We start from the raw sequence: 17772 nt of genomic DNA on the forward strand, positions 1-17772 counted from the left end.
ATGAAGAAAAAAGAAAAGGATCTACACCAACCTTGCTCATGTTCACTGCATTTTGTTGAGCGAGAACAATCTCAGGAGTGTCTGGTTTAATGTGCAGCTTAACTTTGTCTTTCTCCCATGCTTCAGTGTAGAGGCGCTTTGGAAGAGCACAACAAACATGCATTGTTAAAAAAGGGATATAAGAGAAAAAAAGAATAGAGGTCAGAATGAGGAGCACGGTTACCTTGTTCATGGTCAAAGCATTATTCTTTGCAAGCACAATATTCATGGCATCTGTTAGACTGTGGAATGGCACAGTGCTGGGGTGCTGGCGGTACTTTCTTTCACTCAAAATCTCTGCAGCTTTCTTGGATTTTTCCACATCAACTGACCCAATAGGCACCCAGCCCAGACCTTGGAGCCATTTCAGGTCAGCTTTGTATACAGCCTGTGCAAAAGGTAGGTAAATCAATCTTTGATGAATAACATCATCATGGGAAACATGAGATAGGACTTGCTCAGTAGTAGCACATTCAAGAGACTCACATCGCTTTGGAGATCGTATGCATGTCTGGCTTGAACCACGTCAGTGGAATCTGGCAGACAGGTCCAGTTGTGTAGACGAGTTATGTAGTTAAAATGGTTGACTTGGATCTGGTTTTTTTTGGCCAGTTCAAAGGCCAGCATGTCCACCGGCAGGTGAAACTTGGTCTTGAAATTGTTGAAGTCCTTCTTGTACAGAGCATCACTGGCAATCTTGGCTGAGTTCAGAGCCAGCATGAGTAGAGGATCGTCCTGGATGCTGCGGGCTCCAATGTGGTGGCCGACCTGCTTGCGGTATCCTGTCTTGTACTTGTACTGGTTGAAAACAACGGGGGAAAAACATCTATATTAAAAGTGTTGCGCAAAACCCAAACAATTTAAGAAGTGTGAGACTAAAAACAAAGACAATGTGGCAGACACAAGCTATTCATCTCTAAGATGTTTTTAATACTCTGCAATATACCCATTACTGGTTTTTAAATACCACCTGTTTAGAGTTACAAGGTAACTAAACATGGTTTATATTTCTGCTTTATATCATATGTCTATAATATACAAGGGGGTGGGGGTGGGGGTATGTGGAAGGGGGTGATCTTATCAAAGCAAAAAGCTTTGCCCACCACATTTTTGAGCCAATATTATTATCGTTATTGACAAAAATAAAGAGATCATACAAACTTATTCAAGCATTGCAAAAAACACAGTTAAAAAAAATAAATAAAAATTAAATAAAGTAAAATATAATCAAAATACTGGCGACCTGTCTGGAGTGTACCCTGCCTTCGCCCATGAGTGGCAAGGATAGTCTCCGGCAACCCCAAAACGGACAAAAACGGGTTCAAAAGATGAATGAATTAAATTAAATTAAATTAAATATTTGTATTTGCCTTCAAAGTCTTCTCCCCCTCTCCTGTCCCCTCACATAAAATTTTAGCTCCAACATTGATTATCTATAAAAAACTCTGTTTGGGAAAAGAGATTTTTTTTCAATCTAAGTCAAATTTAATTTCAATAAGAAATAAATCTAAAATCAAGCACTCACATCACTTGCAATGTCCCTGGTTGCTCTTGCAGCCAGAATAGATATGGCATCACCTCGCAGGTCATAACCCTTCTTCTTGGAGTCTTCATGTGCTTGTTTGTACTTTTTCTGTAAACGGCACAAAAACGAAATCAGTATTTTTAATCTTGAATGGATAATCTTCCTCAGCGCAACATTTGAATAGGTTTTACTTACCAAGCTGTAGTTGACATTGTTTGCCTTAGCTAGGAGCACATCCATCGCATCGGGCATGATGTGGTTCTTTGTCTTTTCTTTGTTCCACACTTCCGTATAGGCTTTCTGTTTTCACAAACACAAGAGCATTAGGATAAAAAATGTAACGTGTGCAGTTTGTGCAAAGAAAAAATAAAGCAATTTCACACAAAATGTATAAATGAAATGATTTCTACTGAACGCCATACCTTGTTCATAACTTGAGCATTGGCTTTAGCCAACACCAAAGGCATGTCTTCAGTAGTGCACTTGAATTTGAAGTTGCTTGGATGTTGACGGTACTTTCTTTCACTCAAAACTTCAGCAGCTTTTTTTGCCTTCTCCACATCTAGTGAACCTATGGGCACCCATCCGATGCCCTGCATCATCTTCAGATCTTCTTTGTATACAGCCTAGGATGTGTTTATAGAGAAGGAAAAATTACAAAACCCCTTTTTATTTTAGATCAGACCAATTTAACACATGTTGAATCCAAGACGTTCAGCTCACATCACTTTGCAGGTCATATGCATGTCTGGCTTGAACCACATCATTGGAGTCTGGCAGACATGTCCACTGGTGCAGACGAGTGATATAATTGAAATTGTTGACTTGCTTCTGGCATTTCTTGGCCAACTCAAGGTTCAGCATGTCCACGGGCAGATGGAATTTGGTCTTGGACTTGTTGAAGTCCTTCTTGTACAGAGCATCACTGGCAATCTTTGCTGAATTCAGAGCTAGCATGATCAGAGGGTCATCCTGGACACAGCGGGCTCCAATGTGGTGACCAACTTGCTTGCGGTATCCTGTCTTGTACTTGTACTAGATATCGTTTAAAAGAAAAAGAGACATATTTAACCTGAAACCCAAATATATATTAATGTATTAATGGTAAAATGTTATATTCTTTAAACAAGTAGCTTACATCACTGGCAATATCCCTGGATGCTCTCGCTGCTAGTATGGAAACGGCATCATTGCGCAGGTCGTAGCCCTTCTTTTTGGCCTCTTCATTTTCTTCTTTGTATTTTTTCTGAAAATGATCACAATTTTTTTCAAAAGTATTAGACATGACTAACTTTTTTTATGACAAGAGGTGGACTGAATTATTTTGAAGAAAGATATCTTGGAGATCATCAGTTACGACATTAAAAAAGATGCACAATATATTTCAATTAAATATTTAAAAGTTATCATAGTGAACATGGAGCTTTACAGAAATGTAGAGGAAATTAAAGCATAACTGATCCTGAGAAATATTGAGAACAGGAAGTAACAACTTACCAAGCTGTAGTTATAACTGTTGGCTTTGGCTAGAACACAGTCCATGGCATCAGGCATGATGTGGATCTTTGACTTCTCATTCTCCCAGTTTTCAACATACAATTTCTGCAAACATTGGAAATGATACATGAATCAGTCTTAAAATTATTATGACAGGAAAAAAATGCTTGCACATAAGAAATTCTGCCTATGTGATTTGCACAAAGCTATATTCAGGTGTTTCTTCATTTTTACCTTGTTCATAACCTTAGCGTTGGCTGTAGCGAGCACTATCGGCATATCCTCAGTTGTACACTTGAACTTGAAGTTGCTCGGGTGCTGACGGTACTGTCTCTCACTTAGAACCTCACCAGCTTTTTTCGCTTTCTCAACATCCAATGAACCTATTGGGACCCATCCAATACCTTGCATCATCTTCAGGTCCTCCTTGTAAATATTCTAGGGAAAACAACAAAATCTGTTCACTAACTGAAAAATAATACATTTAAAAATCACTCTTTTGAAATCCCATTTACATCTGATTGAAGGTCATATGCATGTCTGGCTTGAACCACGTCACTGGAGTCAGGCAGGCAGGTCCACTGGTGCAGACGAGTTCTATAGTTGAAGTCATTGACTTGCTTCTGGCATTTCTTTGCAAGTTCAAGATTCAACATGTCCACTGGCAAGTTGAACTTGGTCTTGGACTTGTTGAAGTCCTTCTTGTACAGAGCATCACTGGCAATCTTGGCTGAGTTCAGAGCCAGCATGAGCAGAGGATCGTCCTGGATGCTACGGGCTCCAATGTGGTGGCCGACCTGCTTACGGTAACCGGCCTTGTATTTGTACTGCAAAAGAACAATAGGTCTTGAATTTAAGCATTCAATGCCATATTTTGTATTCTTAGTATGTAGTACTTTTGTATAAGAAGTAAATCCAGTTATTTTACATCACTGGCGATATCCCTTGAAGCCTTTGCAGCAACAACAGAAACAGCATCATTTCGTAGGTCATATCCTTTCTTCTTGGATTCCTCGTATGCCTGTTTGTACTTGCTCTGAAACAAAGAAAGAAAAATGTTAAGAACATTATGTATGTTGTTTCTGTTTCGGTAGTAGTAGTACTGAGAGCATTACGGCTTTTTCCCCCCCTTAATGCAGAAGGACTCACCTCGCTGTAGATGACCTTGTTTGCTTTGGCCAGAACAACATCCATAGCATCAGGCATGATATGGACAGTGGTTTTGTCCTTTTCCCAGGCCTGAATGTAAGCACTCTGCAAAATATATATTGTTTTACATTTACTATTGCCACAAGAATTTGTGTGAAAAACATCCAATGCCATAAATAAAGCTTCAATACATTCTTAAATCCTCCCATTTATATGAAAACCAATTAAACGGCTGTGAAAATAAGATCTGATACTTAATGTTTTATTTTCAAATCCGATCAAGGATGATTTTCTTTGCAAAATAGAAAAACAGACATGATTTAATAAATGATTAAATGTATAACATTTTGATGTTTTTAAAACAGGGATTATGATTCAGCCATTTTTATATTTATTCAATTTTCCTATTATACAACTTGAGTGTTAGTTCTAGGTTTTAGTTCATTATCTCTTTAAAAAAAAGTTTATTACATTTTTAGTGCCACTTCAGTTCTCTTTTAACAGAACAGAAGATGTGGATAGATATTAGTTTCACACAATGTACGATCACAAATGAGACAAACTATCATTAAGGTTATAAAAAAAACGAAATAATAAATTTATAAAAAATTCATATTGCAAATCAGGCAATTTTAGAAGCTGCTTTGTAGTCTGAGTTCATCTCTATTCTGTAAAATAAAATGTTAATAGTGGGGAAAACAAAACTTGTTGCTCAAACCTTGTTCGTGTTTTGAGCATTGGCCTTGGCTAATGCCATGGGCATGTCCTCAGTGGTGAGCTTGAACTTGAAGTTGCTTGGGTGCTGACGGTACTTTGTCTCACTCAGGATCTCACCGGCTTTCTTCACTTTCTCAACATCCAGTGAACCTATAGGCACCCAGCCCAGACCCTGCATCATCTTCAGGTCTTCCTTGTAGACAGCCTGAAGAAAATAATAACTTGGTAAAATGATGCCTCCAGAAAATACCCTTTTTGAGATCAAGTACAAGGAGTCATACTTACATCACTTTGCAGATTGTATGCATGTCTGGCTTGAACCACGTCAGTGGAATCTGGCAGACAGGTCCAGTTGTGTAGACGAGTTATGTAGTTAAAATGGTTGACTTGGATCTGGTTCTTTTTGGCCAGTTCAAAGGACAGCATGTCCACCGGCAGGTGGAACTTGGTCTTGAAATTGTTGAAGTCCTTCTTGTACAGAGCATCACTGGCAATCTTGGCTGAGTTCAGAGCCAGCATGAGCAGAGGATCGTCCTGGATGCTGCGGGCTCCAATGTGGTGGCCGACCTGCTTGCGGTATCCTGTCTTGTACTTGTACTAAATGAAGTGAAAACATGGGTTTTTATCATCAAAGTGGGCCAAATACACTATATAGACAGATAAATACATTTCAATTGACACTTACATCACTAGCAATAACAGTGGAGGCCTTTGCTGCCTGAATTGGGATTGCATCTCCTCGAAGGTTATGACCTTTCTTCTTGGAAAGTTCATTATCCAATTTGTAGAGTTTCTATAAAAAAGGAGGGGAAAGATGTTAAAACTACACAGAACAGCATGTATTTCTTTAGATGTGTACAAAAAATAAATAAATAAAAAACAATATGTTTGTTGCATGTCAAAATCTTCTTTAGGTTGTCCATGTGACTAAACACATTTCATGAAAAATCTGAGCACAAAATATTAGACACTGTACCTCACTGTAGTTCTTCTTGTTGTCTCTTGCCAGAACAACATTCATTGCATCAGGCATGATGTGGATCGACGTCTTGTCACTGTCCCAGGCTTGAGTGTAGGATTTCTAACAGGAACAAAATTACAAACAAATATATGAAATGGGTTTTATTACCATACTAGACAGAATAAGGTCCTATGTATTATTTCTAGTACCTTATTCATGATCTGGTTGTTGGCGGTGGCCAGAGCCAGGTCCATAGAATGCATGTCTTTGGTGAATTTGAAATTGCTGGGATGCTGGCGGTACAGTTGTTCACTCAGAGCTTTTTCAGCAGCTTTTGCTTTTTCAACATCCAGTGAACCAATGGGAACCCATCCGATTCCTTTCATGTACATATCATACTCCTTTTTGTACTGGTTCTGTTTTGAAATATCAAGAGAATTAATATGTATTTTTTAGTCAAGCAGTTATACACAGCTGCATTTTAACAAATGTACTAAAAATTAGTTGTTTTTGTACATACATCACTGGCAATGAACTGCATGTTACGGGCGAGTTCCAGATTCATGGCATCGGGCAGCACGTTGTAGTGTGTGATAACCTTTTTGTACCCAATCATGGTCTGAGCAGCAGAGGCCTGCTTGGCATGAACCACACTCAGCATGTCCACAGGGGTGTGATACTTTAGCTTGGACTTCTCGTAGTCTTTCTTGTAGAGCTTGTTACTCTGAATTCTGGCCACTTCCATGTAGTGCACCAGCAGAGGGTCATCCTGGAGGCTACGGAAGCCCACGTGGTGACCCTTGGCCTTCTCAAAAGCCAGCTTGTACTTATACTGAGACAGCAAATAGACATGTCATCAATAAATGGAACCCATACATACAACTAAGTGGTTTCATAGTTGCTGCTCATTTAAAAAAAAAAAACCTACATTACTAGCAATCGTGGTACCAGACTTAGCGGCTTGGATTGGAATAGCATCTGCTTTGAGGTTGTATCCTTTATTGGCCATCTCCACGACACCAGCTTTGTAAAGTTTCTAAGAAAAAAACCAACAAACATTTCTGTGTTAACGGTGAACAATAGCTAGAAGCTAAGCGAGAAGCCAAAACAGCAAAAGGTTATTTATCAATCTCATGAGAATTCCTCACATTGCTCATATTAATGGCATTAGCCTTAGCCAGAACAATTTCAGGAGAATCAGGCATCACATGGACTTTTGTTTTGTCTTTCTCCCAGGCTTCAGTGTATGATTTCTGAAAAAAAGCAGAAATTGCGACACATTAGCTTAATGAAAATGGTTTCATTGTATCACTGCATTTTCAATGTGAATTCCACTTTGAAGCTCAGTCAAAAATGACGCACCTTGTTCATGATCTGGTTGTTGGCAGTAGCCAAAGCGATGTCCATGGAGTCCATCAGCTTGCGGAATGTGAAATTGGATGGATGGGTACGGTACTTGTGGTCGCTCAAAATCTGACCACCGACTTTGGCTAACTCAACTGCTACAGAACCAATAGGAACCCATCCAATTCCTCTGATGTAGTTGTTCCATTCAGCCTTGTAATTCCACTAAAACATCAGTGAGAAACATTTAAAAATGAATCTTGTTGCAGCCTGACTTTGTTTTCAAATTAAAGTGAGAGATTGAATATTGAAGGTCTATGAACTTACGTCACTGGACTGTTCATTCATCACACGTGCTAGCTGTAGGTTCAAAGCATCAGGAAGGAGAGCATTGGTGTGGTAGATCTTTCTGTATCCAGCCATAGTCTGAGCAGCAGAGGCCTGCTTGGCATGGACCACACTCAGCATATCCACTGGGGTGTGATACTTCAGCTTGGACTTCTCGTAGTCTTTCTTGTAGAGCTTGTTACTCTGAATTTTTGCCACTTCCATGTAATGAACCAAGAGGGGATCATCCTTAAGGCTACGGAAACCAACATGGTGACCTCTCGCCTTCTCATAATCCAATTTGTACTTGTACTAAAATATAAAACACATGGACATGTTTGGTGTGATGTTGGAGGTAAAATCTCAATTACATCACCAATTTATTGTAACTTACATTACTGGCAATTTTGGTGCCAGTCTTTGCAGCCACAATGGGAATGGCATCGGCTTTAAGGTTGTGGCCTTTGAGGGCCATCTCTACAACGCCAGCTTTGTAAAGTTTCTGTGAGTAGACATATAGATATTTGAATAATCACAGTTTAATATGAGCAGTTCATTCTTTTTAAATGAAAAAATGCATTTGCATGTCTTACATTGCTCATGTTCAAAGCGTTAGCTTTGGCCAGAACAATTTCAGGAGAATCTGGCATGACGTGAATTTTCAACTTGTCCTTTTCCCAAGCTGAAGTGTATGCTTTCTGTAAATTAGGGTTTAAGAAGAAAAGTTAGACTACTTGTAAAAGTGAATTCTTGGTATTTATACTGACAACACAATGAACATGGCATACCCTGTTCATGATCTGGTTGTTTGCAGTAGCTAAAGTCAAGTCCATGGAGTCCATCAGCTTGCTAAACTTGAACTGTGATGGGTGAGTGCGGTACTTCTTTTCATTCTGAATATCACCACCAACTTTAGCAGTTTCTACGGAAATTGAGCCAATGGGGACCCAACCAATACCACGGATATAGTTGTTCCATTCAGATTTGTAATTAAACTGTAAAAAGAAACAATACAGGGATGTTACTCAATTGCTGTGAATTAAATAATTATAAATATAAAAAAAAAAAAATTAATGCGACTGAAGATATAACTGTGACTTTATGTGCATAAAAGCAGTTTTGTGTAAATTAATGTCACTTACGTCACTTGACTGAAAGTTCATGTTTCTGCACAGTTGCAGGTGCAAGTTGTCAGGAAGAAGTGTGTAGTTGTGAGGAACCTGCTTGTATCCGGTCATGGTCTGAGCAGCAGAGGATTGTTTAGCATGGACCACACTCAACATGTCCACAGGGGTGTGATACTTCAGCTTAGCCTTATGGTAGTCCTTCTTGTAGAGCTTGTCACTCTGAATTTTAGCCACTTCCATGAAATGAACCAGCAGAGGGTCATCCTGAAGGCTACGGAAGCCAACATGATGGCCCCTTGCCTTTTCATATTCTTTCTTATACTGGACCTTAAAACAAAGGCAGACAATTGGATCAGGGGTGTATATACATCAAATAAATGAGAGTGATGTTTAATGAATTTGTTACATACATTACTGGCAATATGTCTCCCTTGCTTTGCATGCAGAATAGAAATTGCATCAGGTTTCATGTCATATCCTTTGGCAATGGTTTCCAGCCATTTGTGCTTGTAGTAACTCTGCAAGTAAACAACAAAATGTTACCACAGTGTAAGGCAGGAATATGATAAAGATGAACACACAAGGAATTCTTGGCAATTCCATAAAAATTTAATTGAAACAATTGTTTATTGGCCTAACCTCGCTAAGGGACTGAGCGTTGAACTTAGCCTGAAGAAACTCTGGGCTGTCTGCTGGAAGATGATAGGTGTGCATAAACTTCTCACCAGAAGCTTTGTAAGCAGCCTAAAAGAAAAAAAAAACATAAAAGTAGACTTTAAATGTTTGTGACCCATATTTTGTTATATCTTAAATTTGCATTATCTCTTGATCCCATAAAATTCTTACTTTGTCCATCAGTTTTGTGTTGGTCAAAGCCAGAGCCATATTCATTGCGTCAGTCTTGCTTGTGAATTTGAGTGTACTGGGATGCTGACGATAGCCTATGTCATCCAGCGCTGCCTTGGCAGTTCTAGCTTTCTCAACATCAACAGAACCGATAGGAACCCAGCCAATACCTTTGCAGTTGACATTATAATCTAATTTATAGACATTCTGCAGGAGAAAAGCAAAAAAAAAAAAAAAGATAAGTATCTCACAAGTTATCCAGTGGTAATATACAATGAGAAGTCCTACATCAGCCATACATCACTCTGGATCTCCATCATGTTGCGACAACGCTGCAGGTGCAAGTTGTCAGGAAGGAGCATGAAGCTGTGAGGAATGTTCCTGTATCCAGCCATGGTCTGAGCAGCAGAGGATTGTTTAGCATGGACCACACTCAGCATGTCCACAGGGGTGTGATACTTCAGCTTGGCCTTATGGTAGTCCTTCTTGTAGAGCTTTTCACTCTGCATTTTAGCCACTTCCATGAAATGAACCAGCAAAGGGTCATCCTGAAGGCTACGGAAGCCAACATGATGGCCCCTTGCCTTCTCAAAAGCCAGTTTATACTTGTACTGTGAAAGTAGGAAAGAAAATTAGAAACTTATTTCAGTTTTGGAAAAGAGATTTCAGTCCAACAACTTACATTACTGGCAATGTCTCTTGAGGATTTTGCAGCAACAATGGGGATGGAATCCTCCTTTACGTGATGTCCTTTGAGCAAATCTTGACGATGAGAGTAGGTGTAATAATTCTAGGTAAAAATTGAAATTTTTAAAATAAATTCCAAAATGCTCGAAATTCTTGTTTCATACTGGATTAAAGACAGAAACTCACCTGGCTGATATTGACAGCATTGTACCTGGCTTGCAGGAATTCAGGAGCATCAGCTGGGAGGTGGTAAGTGTGCATGAACTTCTCTCCACTAGCTTTATACTCTTTCTGCAAAAAAAAAGAAGAAAAAAAAGATAAGCGAATCAATCTATCTGTATTGCAAACACAAATATGCAAAGGTTGACTATATCAAAAATAACCACTCTAACGTATTAAGGGTGTATAGAGACTGGAAAAGTTCATTGGTCCGGACCAAGTCAGCTCAATTTGGTCTGGATTGAGTCCTGAACCTTGCGCTTGGCCTGTATTCAGACCCCCTTTCAACCGGACGTTTCTGTTACGAACCAAAGCTTGTTATCAAAAGCATGTGATTAAAGATCTCTTCCGTCATTGGCCAGGAATTACGAGGGTGGGTCAAAGCAATGAGATAAAGAATAATTAAAGTCATGCGCTTTGCAATCCTTGTCAGGATGGTTCACTTGCTCAAACTTTATATTCCGCTGACCAATTTTGAATGTCTGTGTCAATGTCAGGTAAACACTTTTTACTTGTTACTTTGGTACGACAGAGGCTGCAAATGGATTACTGAGGAGACAACGGCTAAGAAATTTCACTGATAAATATTTACGACATGTAGTTTGTCAGGAAAACAATGAGAAGCAATGTGTCTCACGTTAAAAATTGTGTTAATGAGCCTGCATTCATCTGACCACGTTTCAGTACGTTGCTGTGTCTTACTGTCTTACTTGCTTACTGTCATAGTTGCTACCTTCCTACTCTGTTTACATCCCCTAATCCCTGATTACAGTGGCACTTTTGGTCTATTTGTTCCGCTCCGAGAATGGAACCTATTCAGACTGAGGAAACTCAGTCCGATTGGAAACGAGCCAAGACCACCGTGAAAGATGGGTTCATGATACTGGACCAGAACCACTTGGGAGTATTCAGGCTGAAAATTTGTTACAGATTATGGGAAACAAACTCTGGTTCTCTTTTAACCGAACCAGATGTGCCCAGTCTGAATGCACCCTAAAACAAAAATAAAATTGTAAATATAGATTATTCTTAAACCGATAACTGTGTTCAAATCCAAACTAGAACATCAATGTTTTTAAAACTATATATATTTATGAAAAAATTCAGCCAGGTTCCCTTTTCCATACAACTGATAAGACACTATCATGGGGTGGTGTCTACACTGTTTTTAATCATTGTGACTTTTAGTCATAAAGCATATATTAAATATAAGTTAAATAGAGATTGCAGGCAAAAAAAAAACCTTAGGTTCTATAGTCAGCATCTCCTGATTTCAGTCTTCCCCTAATAAATGGCTTACACTTAATGAATATTCCATTAACATTATGTCAGGAGGAAAAGTGCACATCAAAAAGAGTCAAATTAACAGCAGCACTTCAAAGCAATGATGGAGTCTGATGTTTTTTTTATTTAATGTTTGATGCATTTAAGTGTCAGGGGGCAGCGCAGTATTGTCAGTGCTTCTAGGAGAGAGCTAGTTTGATCTAAATATCAGCTTTCCCTTTCAGCTCAATTTAGGACAAATCAGATTTCACTTGTACCACCTCCTTACCGCGTTCAGTATCTTGGCATTGGCTTTGGCCAGCTCCATGCTCATAGAGTCAGAGACGCTGGTAAACTTAAAAGTAGATGGGTGCTGCCGATACTTCCTCTCATCAAGAGCCGCTCCGGCCACCTTCGCCTTCTCCACATCCAGGGAGCCAATCGGCACCCAGCCAGTTCCCTTGATAAAAGACTCATACTCAAGTTTGTAGTTGTTCTGGGAAATAAAAGACAGCAAAACATGAAGTCAGACATCAATATTCAAATAAAAAATAAAAAAATCATCCCTGAATTTAAAGTATTACTTACATCACTGGCGTTGACGCTCATGTTACGAGCAAGCTGAAGACCAACGGAGTCGGGGAGAAGGCAGTAGTTGTGGTGATGCTGCTTGTAGCCCACAAAGGTCTGTACAGCAGAGGCCTGTTTAGCATGGACCACACTCAGCATGTCCACCGGGGTGTGATACTTCAGCTTAGCCTTTTGGTAGTCCTTCTTGTAGAGTTTGTCACTCTGGATTCTGGCTACTTGCATGTAATGAACCAGCAGAGGGTCATCCTGGAGGCTTCGGAAGCCCACGTGGTGACCTTTGGCCTTCTCATAAGCCTTTTTGTATTGGACCTAGCAGCAAACACACATTTAGCATTCCATGTGTACCTGTGATTTTCTGATACTCCACCTTAGTTGAGCCTCTTCACAGTGGTGACTTACATCGCTAGCAGCATGCCTAGCCGCTTTAGCAGCAACGATAGGGATGGCATTGACCTTGAGGTCATAACCTTTAGCGATCGTCTCCTGCCAGGCAAGCTTATAGTAGTTCTGGAAAGACAGAAAACAATGTACAACCGCGTGGACAAAAACAAACAGTTTGGCTTTGATATTTTCAGCCATGATAACTCTTATTGTCTGCAGAGGCAGACATTACCTTGCTGATGTTGTAAGCATTGCATTTGGCTTGAATAAACTCTGGTATATCAGGAGGTAGTGAGTATTTTTGATGGACTTCCTGAATCCCTCTTTTGTAGAAAAGCTACAAACAAAAATGTTAGAAATTAAGAAGTTTCATAACAAAATAAACGTTACGAAATTATTTCAGCGCAAAAAGAATCCAAAATGACATAAACTTACATCACTCCTCTGCAGCTGGTTTACTCTGGCTTGCAGCATGATGGGGTGATCATCAATAGATGTAAAGGGGATTGTGTCTGGGTGCTGCCTGTACTTTTTCTGCAAGAGTAAAGGAAATAAATGCCTACTGGTAAACATCCCACCAAGTCCTTCTAATAAAACTTTATTTAAACGCTGGGGGTGTTACAAGATAGGTGCATGAATACCTCATTCAGGATTTCACCAGCTTTCTTAACTTTCTCCACCTCCAAGGAGCCGTAGGGGACCCATGGCGAACCTTTAGTGTAGTTGTTGTACTCAGCCTTATATTCATTCTTAAAAAGCAACAAAAATATGTTGGGAACAAATAGCACTCTATCAAAACTATACCAGTCCTCTGTTGTCATTTTTTTGCCAGTCAACTCACATCACTTTGGATGCTGTTGGCCTTTTTGGCCAAGTCCAGCAGAACACTGTCATGGGGGAGGAAAAAGTTGGTGCTGATGCTCCGGTACCCAGCCATGCTTGCAATTGCCTGAGATTTCTTGGCGGTGGTGACAGATATCATGTCCAGCGGTGCATGATACTTGGTCTTTATCTTTTCGTAGTTCTTCTTGTATTCACGCTGTGGACATAGGGATACATTTTGTCCGTATGGGGTCTCTATGCTTAAACAAATAGATGTACAAGCAAATCACGCATATGACCAGTGACTCACATCACTCTGGATTTTGGCAACGTGAACAGAGTGCAGGATCTTTGGATCATCATTAATGCTTAGGGCCCCAACCATATGTCCCCTGTTCTTCTCATACTCCTTTTTGTATTTAACCTGCAAAGATAAAAAAAAAGGCTTAGTTTATATTATTCTATCAGAATGAACTTTGAACTCATTTCCCTTCGCATATCTCCAAAAACATCAAAGAATATTGTTCAGTTTAGACGCCCTCACAGGTATGTTTGCTTAAAGGTTTGATTTATTTATAATAAATAATAATAATGAAAATCATATTGTATACTTACATCACTGGCAATGTTTGTGTGAGCGCGAGCAGCGAGGATTGAAATGGTATCGCCCTTGATCTCAAACTTCTTTGCTTTCGTTTTTTCCCAGTCATATTTGTAACAATTCTGAAAGAAAATAGTATTTATGTTAATACCAAAGCAATACATTAAAACAACAGTCAAAGTGAATAGATTGGAAAAAATAGACTTACGTCACTGAGGTTAAAAGCATTAACTCTTGACTGGATGAAGAAGGGGTAGTCTGAAGGCAGACTGCACTTGAACTTTGTTTTTTCATACTTTGCTTTATAGTTCAACTGCAAAACGAGAACATTTTATTAGGCTTTCATATTTTAAAAACTCATCTAGTTTTGATTTACTGGTGGTTAAGGTACTGATTTCCTGTCCTTAGAGGGCAGTAGTGCACAGCCTGAACACGATGACTGATCACTCCTTCTCCTCCCCATCCCTTCTCTGATCACTGAGTTTATTCTAGGCCAGTTGAATGGTTGATTCTATTTATACCTCAGAGAGATGGCTCTCCAGTTTCCATGGAACCCATAGAAAGCAGCTGAGTTGCAAGCAACACATTTAAGTGGTTTGCACTTGGAGGAGAATTGAATTCATGTATGACACAATAACTGCAGAAATTTCAGTTAACACTTTTAAAAACAGAAAACACCCACATTTTCCTTATAACTTAGTGTTTCCTTCCAAAATACGAGAGGAATTCATGTTTTAATGATTCAAACTGATGCTCTAAAATACTGTAGCCAAATAAAAATGTTGATGCCATAACTGTCTGCTCATGCACGATGGTTCCAGAGTTATACATACATCACTTAGTTGTTTGGCGTTGATTTGGGCTTGAACCAGCACAGGCGAATCAGTAACTTGTGTAAACTTCACCGTGTCTGGATGCTGTCGGTAAACTTTCTAAAAACAGTCAAATAAAATAAAAAAAGTCAAATATAAAAGCATCTAATAATAAGTATATATGTGTATACATCATGTAAGTAGATCTGAAATTTTCATACTTACATCGTTACATTTCTGAAGCTTCTTGTGAGCTTCAAACTCAGGGGTTATAGTTTGGGGAAAATAGCTGCGTATTTTCATGTCTTCATAATCTGCTTTGTATAATTGCTAAAAAGAAAAAAAGAGATATTGTAAACCGTGAGATACGTCTACTATCAAAACATAAATATATTTAGTAAAACTAAGAAACAACAAAGTAAAGTGACTTACCTCATTCTTCATTTCTTCCATTTTTTGGCAGTGAACCATATAAAGGTCTTCATAGCTGCCAACGTAGTGCCCCTTCACCTCATTTTCATATTTCTCTTTGTAACGTATCTATAACCATAACAATGAAAATGTGTGAATGGACATCATAAATAGATATTTTTTTAATCACTGCTTTTGAATGAAGTTTATTTTCTTACATCAGTGAACTTTTTAAGCACTGAGTCCATCTGGAACTTTGGTGTGTCGCAGTAGTTGATACTGGAACCCCTGGATTTCTCATAGCTGGCTTTATAGACTTTCTACAAAAAGGTTTAAAAAAAAAACAAGAAGGTTTAGACCACTAATATGTCTTTGTGAACGACAAATACAGTGTAAAACAACATAAATACTCAAAAAAGAATGCATAGGTCTGGTCCAAATGGAAATAAATAATCAGTAAAATATTAGCAGTCCAATTGGTAATGGTTTGCAAACGTTCTGTTTAATAAAGTATACTAGTTTTATCTGTCAGAAAACAATCAAGACAATTTTTAACTGTCTTCACATGTAAAAAGACTTATTTTTATGTATTCATGAAAAAATCCTTGCAGAGTTTTTTCAGGTACCCACATCACTGAGGATGGTGCCAGCGTATCGGAGCTGTCTAAGGAGAGGATTCTCTGTGGCGGGGAGGGTGTTGTAGTCCGACTGATCTTTTTTCTTTTCATATTCCTTCTTGTATTGGACCTAAACACACAAAAATACCAGAGTGAGTAAAATCAGACAAAAGAGATTGATGGCTCTCATTTATTCATTCTGGTTAATCAGTCCGGGTGTGTTGCAAAGAGAAGCCCCTGTAATTAATTATTATACACAGTGATTTTAGCTTCACATTTGGAGTCTTGAAGTTTTGTCATTGTGCACAATTGCATCACACTTTCATGTGGGGGGCCAATTACAAAAACAATACCTGAATGCATTCATCGTTTTCTGCTCACCTCACTAGCAGCAATGCGAGCTTTCTTCTGCGTCTCGTAAACCGGCGTCTCTGTTTGCATGAAATAAATTTGGTCTTTCGTATCCTCAAACTTTTGAGTGTATTTTCTCTGAAAGTGAAAACACATTTGAAACAGGGAAAAAAAACACAAATTCATTCAATCCCGTCATTATTAAAGTAAAAGTCTTACATCACTGAGGTTGTCCATCGCCATCCTGGCAATGGCTATGTCAAAGTAGGGCGTCTCACACCACTGCCCCTTCACGTTTTTATTGTAATCCTCCTTGTACTTGAGCTGTGGGGAAAGAAAAAGTGGCTTTTTAAACTTTTTTTTTACATACTGTAGATATTTCAGTATTTCTTTATACCACATCAGCGGGCTCTAGAAATTCTTGTCATTTGATCTTTTTGTTAGTATGTCTGTTCTAGTGTGGTCAAGAATGTCAGAGCAGGTGGACTTCTATTTGTGGTGATGGCTCATGCTCTGCTGATATTCAAAGAACCACTTTTATAAATTCACTGCACAAGGCACATTTCTGAGTGGTTAAAATGTACTTTAAACATTTATGTGACAGTATTCGAGTTGTTTTTAGTTGCTAAGAAGACTGATACAACATTAACCATTACCTAGTGGGAATTTCAAGTTCTTCTTAAAATCTAACACTCAAAAGGCTTCTATTAAACATTTTCAACTTTGACCTTTATTCTAGACAAGGTGAACCAACAAAAGTGACTGAACTGCCCTTAGCAAAAAGTAGTACACTTAAAGCTTATTTTAGTAAGTACACTTAGAGTATCAGTACAGCCGGTGTACTACAGACCGTGTATGTCTAGTGTAGGAAGTGTATAAACTGGATACTCCTTTTGACTAAATGGGAGGAGTCAAGCAACTAAAGATCACAAAAATGAACCATACTAAATAATTTATAATCTGAAAAGCAGAGTGAAAATTTGAATTTATAATTTAAATTATGTTCCGTTCTTTTGACTTGATGTTTGATCTCATTCAGAAACATCAACTTCAAATTTCAGACTCTGATATGTGAACATATTTTTTCTTGTACAATTCGTTCATACATACTTATATACATGCATATATACATGTATGGTACTAACTACTTGAGGAGTTTAAAACCATCCTTCATGTGTTTTGAGCACATATCCCGCCTTTCGTTAGCTTACATCACTGCGCTGATTCGCCACTCTTCTGGCCAGTTCCACCTCTGGAGGATCAGGTAAGCAAGTGTACTTGGCTTTGCGCTGATCATGACCCTTCTTATAGCGAATCTGTGAAGGTGAACACACAAGCAACGAAACTTGGTTCAAGTAGGTCAGTCTGTCGCAGGTATCCTAAAATAACAACATTCAACAGAAACTGGGATGTTAAAAAAGGTTTTCATTGAACAAGCACAAAGCTTATACAAGAAAATTAGTAAATAACAGATTTTATGGGAAT

General features: G+C 38.7%; 1 protein-coding gene across 50 annotated transcripts in view; it reads right to left on the bottom strand.

Moving 5' to 3' along the window:
- The window catches only part of neb (nebulin), a 61366-nt gene that overhangs the window by 36882 nt on the left and 6712 nt on the right, over positions 1-17772 (bottom strand). For all 50 annotated transcript variants that reach the window (XM_023951055.2, XM_078939147.1, XM_023951061.1 and 47 more), the window contains 51 exons: positions 17499-17603; positions 16507-16611; positions 16318-16425; positions 15950-16066; positions 15538-15639; positions 15341-15448; positions 15134-15238; positions 14930-15028; positions 14305-14409; positions 14111-14218; positions 13806-13919; positions 13515-13712; positions 13315-13422; positions 13109-13207; positions 12906-13010; positions 12692-12799; positions 12290-12601; positions 11991-12197; positions 10406-10510; positions 10215-10322; positions 9832-10143; positions 9533-9739; positions 9326-9430; positions 9097-9204; positions 8702-9013; positions 8348-8554; positions 8153-8257; positions 7954-8061; positions 7560-7871; positions 7251-7457; positions 7037-7141; positions 6817-6924; positions 6409-6720; positions 6098-6304; positions 5904-6008; positions 5613-5720; positions 5213-5524; positions 4929-5132; positions 4211-4315; positions 3990-4097; positions 3577-3888; positions 3296-3499; positions 3062-3166; positions 2703-2810; positions 2288-2599; positions 1987-2190; positions 1760-1864; positions 1565-1672; positions 526-837; positions 224-427; positions 32-136 (listed from right to left, as the gene is read on the bottom strand). In XM_023951055.2, coding sequence (XP_023806823.1) covers positions 32-136; positions 224-427; positions 526-837; positions 1565-1672; positions 1760-1864; positions 1987-2190; positions 2288-2599; positions 2703-2810; positions 3062-3166; positions 3296-3499; positions 3577-3888; positions 3990-4097; positions 4211-4315; positions 4929-5132; positions 5213-5524; positions 5613-5720; positions 5904-6008; positions 6098-6304; positions 6409-6720; positions 6817-6924; positions 7037-7141; positions 7251-7457; positions 7560-7871; positions 7954-8061; positions 8153-8257; positions 8348-8554; positions 8702-9013; positions 9097-9204; positions 9326-9430; positions 9533-9739; positions 9832-10143; positions 10215-10322; positions 10406-10510; positions 11991-12197; positions 12290-12601; positions 12692-12799; positions 12906-13010; positions 13109-13207; positions 13315-13422; positions 13515-13712; positions 13806-13919; positions 14111-14218; positions 14305-14409; positions 14930-15028; positions 15134-15238; positions 15341-15448; positions 15538-15639; positions 15950-16066; positions 16318-16425; positions 16507-16611; positions 17499-17603 — 8262 coding nt within the window. The remainder of the gene's footprint in view (positions 1-31; positions 137-223; positions 428-525; positions 838-1564; positions 1673-1759; positions 1865-1986; positions 2191-2287; positions 2600-2702; positions 2811-3061; positions 3167-3295; positions 3500-3576; positions 3889-3989; positions 4098-4210; positions 4316-4928; positions 5133-5212; positions 5525-5612; positions 5721-5903; positions 6009-6097; positions 6305-6408; positions 6721-6816; positions 6925-7036; positions 7142-7250; positions 7458-7559; positions 7872-7953; positions 8062-8152; positions 8258-8347; positions 8555-8701; positions 9014-9096; positions 9205-9325; positions 9431-9532; positions 9740-9831; positions 10144-10214; positions 10323-10405; positions 10511-11990; positions 12198-12289; positions 12602-12691; positions 12800-12905; positions 13011-13108; positions 13208-13314; positions 13423-13514; positions 13713-13805; positions 13920-14110; positions 14219-14304; positions 14410-14929; positions 15029-15133; positions 15239-15340; positions 15449-15537; positions 15640-15949; positions 16067-16317; positions 16426-16506; positions 16612-17498; positions 17604-17772) is intronic.

Source organism: Oryzias latipes, chromosome 21 (genome assembly GCF_053564925.1).
Source record: "Oryzias latipes strain Hd-rR chromosome 21, Olatipes_Hd-rR_3.1".
Classification (NCBI taxonomy): Eukaryota; Metazoa; Chordata; class Actinopteri; order Beloniformes; family Adrianichthyidae; genus Oryzias; species Oryzias latipes.